The sequence below is a fragment of the Daphnia pulex genome, chromosome 5 (genome assembly GCF_021134715.1).
Source record: "Daphnia pulex isolate KAP4 chromosome 5, ASM2113471v1".
Taxonomy (NCBI): domain Eukaryota; kingdom Metazoa; phylum Arthropoda; class Branchiopoda; order Diplostraca; family Daphniidae; genus Daphnia; species Daphnia pulex.
The window spans coordinates 2,030,971-2,039,006 of NC_060021.1; the positions used below are offsets into that span (position 1 = coordinate 2,030,971).

At 38.3% G+C, this 8,036-nt stretch overlaps 2 protein-coding genes across 2 annotated transcripts; one reads left to right on the forward strand and one right to left on the reverse strand.

Annotated features, from left to right (window-relative positions):
* Positions 1-1,124: 1,124 nt before the first annotated feature.
* LOC124193526 lies at positions 1,125-3,323 on the reverse strand. Its single transcript, XM_046587393.1, has 3 exons — positions 2,655-3,323; positions 2,383-2,565; positions 1,125-2,314 (listed from the first exon to the last, which is right to left on the reverse strand). The coding sequence occupies exons 1-3, from the start codon at positions 2,721-2,723 to the stop codon at positions 2,099-2,101; spliced, it is 468 nt and encodes a 155-aa protein (XP_046443349.1). The 5' UTR covers positions 2,724-3,323; the 3' UTR covers positions 1,125-2,098.
* Positions 3,324-3,567: 244 nt separating this feature from the next.
* Positions 3,568-4,901, forward strand: LOC124193427. Its single transcript, XM_046587224.1, has 2 exons — positions 3,568-4,357; positions 4,426-4,901. The coding sequence occupies exons 1-2, from the start codon at positions 4,328-4,330 to the stop codon at positions 4,732-4,734; spliced, it is 339 nt and encodes a 112-aa protein (XP_046443180.1). The 5' UTR covers positions 3,568-4,327; the 3' UTR covers positions 4,735-4,901.
* The last annotated feature ends 3,135 nt before the right edge of the window (positions 4,902-8,036 follow it).

Below are 8,036 nucleotides of genomic sequence, written 5' to 3' on the forward strand. Positions count from 1 at the left end.
GGTAGTATTGAGATTGATATCCCAAATATAAATGCTCTAACTTCATTAGAAAAATAATAAACTTTGATTTATTTTAATAACCAAATGTGGCTTTATAAGTTTAAAAAATTTCTGATTTCTTATCCACTTCCAGCACTTAGTGTCTACTGGTTATTGATAGATCTGAATAGTGCATTAATCATCAATATTCATAACTAAAACTCAGAGTTGCTGTTCGCTCATTATTTGGTGATCAACGCTCTCGATCTTGATCACTTGAAATTTATGGTCAATTCGCTCCAATCGCTCGATCGTTTATGAAGTGATCAATCGCTGATCGATATTGCTCAAATCGCTCACCAAAACATTGCATTTCTGGAATGACTCCACTGTCCATCAAAACAATTACAAATCTTGTTACACAGTTATTTCCTGTTACTTCTAGTGCTCGTTTTTGATGGATTATAGGCCCACTCACGACAACACGACTCATTCAACTTGAGAAATACTAACATTTCAAAATTTTTATCAGAAAGATTGCATCTTTTTGCAGTGAATATAAGACCTGCTGTGCTGAACAATCTTTCACATGCTGCAGAAGAAGGGATGCCACTGTTGTACTCTCTATAATATAATAATTTTTTTTCATGATTAATAATATAATATTGCGTTAGATTTTACAATTCTCGAACTTCCCAGTGTCGTACCTGTAAACCATTTTAATGTTGGGAAAGCGATCTAATGCATCGATGTCAATTGCCTCATCTGTCAAATATTTCTCCACCTCATCGACTTCCGTTGACGCACGCCGATTTAATCCGTCAAGGAAACGCTTCTTTTTCGGTGATAGACAATTTGGGATGTCAACTGTAGACGAACACGAACTGAAAAAAAACCTTAACTTAATTCAATGTTACGATTACGTTTAGGCTATGTAAAACAGTGGAAGAGTTATGTAAAAAAAATTAAGGTGTACTGATTACTGAATGTCTGAATCACATATTGGACTTACTGTGGCTGACTATCCTTGAAACGTCTGACTGCTCCTTTTAGTAATGAAGTATACTCAGCTTTGAGAATATCATCTACCCATATCATTTTAAACATTGGGTCACTAATTGAGGCAATGATAAAATGATGCTCGGTCAGTAAGCGTTCAAATCTTGTCTGCAATCCACGGAGAACAGCAGAAACAAGAGGCCCACAATAAATTATTGTAGGATCAGTCCGGAATTCTTCCACTTTTTCTATGAGTAGCTTTATGGTGGGTATAACACATCCAATACTCATGTTTTCTTCATTCTGTAGAACATCAAGTGCTTCGGTAAATGGCTCCATTATGCGTACGTATTCCGCTATAAATTCTTTTTCCGATTGTGTTAAGGGATTGACTGCAAAGTGGCAGAATGTTTCATCCAGCTCCGTAGTTTTCGTCTTAGAAAATTTTTGAACACAGTTCAGGGCGTCATAAAATGAATTCCACCTCGTTTGATTGTGTAAAATGAAAAGCAATCCCAATTTCTCTTTGATGAAATCACAAGCCAAGGAACTTCGAGATTGCTTGTTCCAAATTTTTTGGAGTTTTCGATCCACTTTTTTTTCAATTTCTTAAAGGATGGATTCGTTATTTTAGAAATATCAGTTGTTGCTATAAGGTTCAATAAGTGAGATGGGCACTTAACGTGGTAAGGCAATAATCTGTTCTTGCGGTTCGTCAGTAATCTCCGTGTCAGAATCCTCATTTTCGTTTTCAACTATTTCTTCTTGTGCCAATGATAATTGTCCATAATGTTCTTGGAAAATGTTATCTAAATCCAAATAGACAACGCCATCTGCGTCCTCCTCGTAATCTTCGTCTTCTTCATATTGCAAATTTTCTTGATCTTCAGTCAATTCATTCTCTCCAAATATTTTAAAAGCCTTCAGGAAGTTTGACCCACTGTCAGTTATCATAACATTTACCTTCCCTTGAATCTTGAATTCTTTGTGGATTTCGTTGATTGTACTCGCAATTACATCGAAAGTATGTCGGCCTTTCACTCGACGGACTGCTAGGCAAGCACTGCTTCTCTTCAAATCTTCTCCTTTCCAGTGGGCTGTCATTCCTAAGTAGCTTCTTTTATGCGCTGTCCACATGTCGGCCGTAGTACAGATGAGTTGCCTTTTCAAGGGCCAAACACAGAGCAGTTTTTGAGTTAGAATACTCTTTCTTCAGTTTTTCAGTAAAGAAAGTCCTTTTCTTAACCCTTAACTTTCCGACAACACCCTGCATGAGCCCCAAAAAACCTTCCTTTTCAACAACTCTTAAAGCGTTCATGTCCTTTACAATGAATTTCTAAGGAAATAAATACTAATTAGTTTACTTCTTACTCTTAGAGACTGATTGTGAACCATGATTATTACCATTATTCTGTCATCTAGCTCGTCTTGAGTTAAAATTTGCTTTGAGGTTGGAGGATCTTTTGTACTGACCAAATGTTTGTCAATCGGAGCCTGATCATTTTTAACTTCATTATGTGTCTTGTCCTGAAGTCTTTGGTCTCCAAATGAAGAATTGAACTCGACTAATCTTGGTTTGTGGAAAGTCTGTAAAATCAATATTATGAGTTAAAATTAGCAGCGTGTAAAAAACAGATTAAATTTTACAAAGCACCAATGAAGTACAACAGACCCACCTCAATATGTCTGCGAGCATTATAAAGACTTGTGTGGTTTACATTAATGGTCTTATTCACACAACCCATTAAGCATTTGTACACATTGGATCTCTCTCCACTGCTAACCTTCGAAAAGAATTTTTCTGGGACGGTGACAACATATTTCCTTTTCGTTCCTGACTTCCCTGAAGAGTTTGAGTTTTTATCTTGACTTTCAGTTTCAGTTCTAGTAAATTAGTAATGGAGATAATTCAAAAAAGAAACGAAAGTGAAACTTGGTATCATAGATATGGCAATAAAATAACTTACAAATAAATAACAGTGTCATCTTTTGATGTGGAAGTTGTGGGATCCATCTCATAATTGTTCGTTTGCTAGACAAACTGTCAATTAAAGAGAAAAGTGTAACAATTTTCTAAATCGTTAGACTCGTGATGTTCTCGTGGCGTCTTCAATGGCAGACCACTTCTTACAACGGAAAAAGGCAACCGTTCAACGTTTTTATAGATCTTTCAATTGCGACCGCTAGATGGCGCTGAAGTTACGATCGATATCGCTCAACACCATTCGCTCTTGATCTCGCTCTCGATAAATTGCTGCGATCAATCGCTCGATCTCGCTCGCAAAAAAACGAGCGATCGCTCAATCGCTCTCGATCAATCAATCGCTCGCGGCAACTCTAAACTCTTTTCCTCCTATTAAAATATAAAAAATTTATACTTTAAAAATACATATACTAATTAAACTTGACTGTACGGTACTTTTGTTGGGAATAATATGCAATCAAAATATTGAATGTACATGACTTCTTAATGATGAACCCTATAAGTGTAATTATGATATATGTTGTATTGTAACAGCCACCAGATGGCGCTTATTGTGAAGGTGAGGAAACCTGTCTTCCTCGGTTGCCGTTTAGAAACACCTTCTCTCTCTGTTTTGACACCTCGACTCATTTTGATGGAGGCTTATTGTATCTGCTTGGAACTATTTTACAAACATATCATATTACTTCCCTTTGCTGATTCTTTTAATTTCAACAACTTTGACTATTTAAAATACTTTTCCGTGCAATAAGTGATGAACTTTGAGTAACTCCATCAGTCCCAGCATCCATAGCCAAAACATATTTTCTCCTGTAATTAGGATTTTAACAACAATTTGTTTGGCGTCACCGAATTTCTCGATATCACAGTAACATAGGAATCCGATATATTTAGGGAACTTAGCTGAAAACTCACTTCATAATTTTCTTCATCACAAATCTCCTACAAAAAGAAAATTTATATTGGATCTTGAATTTCTATTACTAAAAATGTAGATAAATTAAAAAAACCTAAACTTACTAGTCTGAAAATAAAAATGAATAACAAATGTATTACCTAGCTATTGAAGTTGAAGTAAATCCTTATGATTCCGAGTTGACTTAATGTTGTAGGTTTAGTGCTGGACAAGTGAAGGACCAGTCGGACCTGCCGGCAAAATTGGATACGCTGGTAGCCCGGGCATTGCTGGACCTAAGGTGAACCAGGCAAACCAGGCTACAACGGAGCACCAGGTAAAGACGGACTACCGGGAGCACCAAGCACTCAACCCGGCCCGGTTGGACCAAGGACCCGTCGGCAAACCCGGCTACCATGGCGCTCCTGGAAAAGACGGTGCCGTTGGCCCAGTAGGCGCTCCAGGCAAAGATGGACTCAACGGCACTCCTGGCGCTACTGGTAAATATTTAATTTAATTTTCTACATTTATTGACACTTTTTATTCAAATTGCGGTTTTGTGATTTAGGTCCTCAAGGAGAGCAAGGTAAACCTGGAAAAGACGGTTATCCTGGCGCTGCTGGAGCTCCTGGAACACCCGGAGATCAGGGACCTCAAGGAATCCAGGGCGAACAAGGCCCCGCTGGAAATCCCGGCAGCATCGGTCCCCAAGGAGAAATTGGTCCCGTCGGCTGGACTTGAAGGCAAACCTGGCCAAGCTGGCAAACCTGGATATCCTGGACCTGTAGGACCAGTTGGACAGATTGGACTGTCTGGCTTGGATTGTCTTGGATTGTTTTGTCTGGCAAATAAATATTATTACAATCAAATGACGTGAAACGTAAGTTGGGGGCCCACCTGGACCTCCAGGAGTTCCTGGGGCTGCTGGTTCCGCTGGAGCTTCTTCCGGTGGTTATGGTGGTAGCTACAGCCAACCCCAACAAACTACGGTAGTTGGACCACCAGGACCACCTGGACTTCTATCGTTAGTCGGTCCGATCGTACTGGGCAACAGGAGGAGGAGGCGCAGCGAAGCTAATACAATGAATATTATCAATCACCTAAAGAGTTATCCAAGATGGAAAAGGTGGTCCTCGGAAAGGGAATTGTGGTTGTGGTGGAATTGTGGTCCCGATGAATATTATTTTTTTATGTGTTTTCTTTTATTGTTAAAAACGAAAAATAAAAAATGTATCGCGAGAAAGAGAGTGATACGCACTTAACTGTTCGGGATGCTCTGTATTGGTAAAACAACACCCAAAAGAAACATGAATTAGAAAAAAATGTGGAAGTTAAATTTTCACATAAAAATTATGTAAGCGGCTGATGAGTGTTTTCCCCATGGTTCCTGATTGACTTGATCGTCGTCAAACAGCCGGATGACACCATCGCTCCCTTTGCTCTGGCAGATATAATGACCTAAACAAATCCCCAACCAAAGACAAAAAAAAATGTTAACGAAAAAGCACTAACATTTTATTACCCCAAATAAGACATTACCTGAATGAACAGTGTTGCCAATATGAGTCACATGTGACTGGAGTGTAAATTTGGTTAAATTGTCGTCGGAATTCTTAAACGGTTTCCAAATGTTTGGGAAACAAATTGGTGAAAGATTTTTCGTTCCATTTAAAAACCGTTTTAGGGAAACAGTCATAACACTAATGAAAATAAACATATTAAATTTAACTCGTAAGGGGAAAAACAAATGTGAGAAAACCATAAATTACTTACCGCGGGATTTTTGCTACGGACTTAACCATAAAAGCTTTTTTAGCATTACATGCCGGACAGACCCAGACACAATCCTCCTTAGCCATAAACGAATTCACACATCCGCCTATTGTGTAGTTGTCTGGCGGTAGAGGCAAATCCCAAATAAAAATAATTTGTCGGCTTTCTGACGAATGTCCACATCTACGAATTCATAGAAAAATAAATAAAATAATGCAATTCGTCTTTTTAACGAAAATTCTTAACGGAAATGGACTTACTTCTTAACAATTTTATTTTAATAATCTTTATTTGCCGTAAAAAAATAATCAATGGGATAGTGTGTGACAGAGTTACACACTACTTAATCTTTTTTCTCCTTCAACATTCGATTGGAGCCGAGGAGGAGGAGGAAATCAAAACCGATGGGCAAAAGCGAGGGCGTACGGAATTTGACTCAATTTCAGCCACTTAAATTGACAAACGCCATTTTCTTCCCTGAAAATGTAATCCAATCGAGTCCCATATTCGTCTTGCAAAACATACATCAATGACTTCCTTTCCCCTAATTCATCACGCCTAGTGACGTTATAATTTTTGGTTGGGAAATCAAGAGAGAGGCAAACTGCTCCGGGCCACAACTCTCATAAAGGATCGTCAAAGTAGCAAGTAGGATTTTTCGACACAATGTACGCACGTGTAACACCCGCAGAGTACAAATGGGCGGGTGAAAAATAAAATTTAAGTAAAACGCACGCGTTCAATTCATCAGATTAAGCAGATGGTTTGGTGTGGGGAAGGAAGCGTGCGAACCGATGGAAGGAAAGCCATCCGGTGGCATTCCGGAGACGAAGTAGACGGAGGAAGAGTTTTTGGAAGAAGGAGGCAGAAAAGAGATGCGCTGTTTGGTTATTGGCATCCTCCCACGTAGTATGTGCTTAACTATAGACCTATGCTATAGCTGGTAGGCTATGTATCCCCTTTCCGAGCTGTTTCTCCATTGAACCATCATCTTGTTCCCTTCATTCTGCTACCGAGATGGCGCGCGTGTGTCTAGCTTAACACATTCTCCACCACATTTTTAACCGCCCTAAGCAACCCGTTTACAAATGAGAGCCATCGACAGCTAGTGGGAAGTCTGAAAAATGGATTTCCTCCATAAGCTGCAGAAGAGACGGAAGGATGGATGGAATTGTACTTGAGTGAAAATAAGTGGAGTTTGAAAATGAAAAATGAAGGAAAACAAACCAACGACATTTTTGCGGTTGCCAAAAACACACACACACTCCAGCTTGATTTTTTGCGTAAAGGGAGAGAGAGAAACTTAATGAAATACGCTACACGACATAGGGCTAAAATTAAAAACTAAAATAATGGAAAAAAAATTCAATAAAATAAAGACTAAAAATACAATAAACAATATAATTCTAATAACTAATCTAAAATAAAGTAAAAATCAACACTTACGCCCGACAGATTAATTTCTGCATAATGGAGCCTTCGAAGTAATTTTTTAAAACAGTAGCAGAAGCAGCGGGAACATTTTCTGCAAAATGTTGCAACAATTGGCCGCAAAATTCACTTGCGTCCTGCTACCCGCCCTCACCAAAAGTAACGTCCAAAAGATGCAGATTTTGTATGAATTGACTAAAAATAATAGATATGATATAAAGTTGAGTATTGATGACGGAAATCATTCAAGGTGATTTAACTATAGACAACACTTACCTATGGAGGTCCTCCACCAACTCTTCCTCATCGTCGTCATCGCTGACGCGCATTAATTTGACAAACAAGTAAAAAAGAATGGGCAGTGGCACTTTGACATTGCGACCAACTAGACTTGTTTCAAGGTCGAAACAAAAATCTTCCAGTGAAAAAAGGGCTCTAAGAATAGAGTTGACGTAGCAGCAATTTCTCATGTTACGGTACCTAAAATTAGCCGTAAAAATGTTGAAACGAATGAAAGATAGAGAGAGAACAACACAGCGGCAGTAGAGTACTTATTCAACATACTTAATTGAAGGCCAGTTACACTTATTTTTCTATAGCACTTAAATTTTGTTCCTACTTATCTGCAATTTACAGATAAGTATGCTGTGCAAATAACTAGGTTAGCATACTTATTTTTGAAATAAAAGATATGGATGTGACTGGAAATGAACACGGGACTCCCGAGTCGCAGTCGGATACTCATCCACTGTGCCTATCTAGATATAGTAGATGGTCTTCACAATCATATCTTATTAGACAATCAGTGTTGGGACTTAGAAATTTTTCCAAATGTCGGAACTTGAATTTTGGTTTTAAATCAAAAACAATTAAAATAGTCTATCATAAAATAATTAAAAAAGAACGTAAAAATGTTACATCTACATATCATACCGTGTTTACCTTATTTAGTTATGTTAATGGAGCCGAAATCAC

Coding starts and splice junctions, on each gene's coding strand:
- LOC124193526 (XM_046587393.1), bottom strand. CDS start 2,723: ATGGGTTGTGTGAATAAGACCATTAATGTAAACCACACAAGTCTTTAT. Junction 2,566..2,654: donor ATGCTCGCAGACATATTGAG/GTGGGTCTGTTG, acceptor TTGATTTTACAG/ACTTTCCACAAACCAAGATT. Junction 2,315..2,382: donor AGCTAGATGACAGAATAATG/GTAATAATCATG, acceptor TTATTTCCTTAG/AAATTCATTGTAAAGGACAT.
- LOC124193427 (XM_046587224.1), top strand. CDS start 4,328: ATGGACTCAACGGCACTCCTGGCGCTACTG. Junction 4,358..4,425: donor CGGCACTCCTGGCGCTACTG/GTAAATATTTAA, acceptor TTTGTGATTTAG/GTCCTCAAGGAGAGCAAGGT.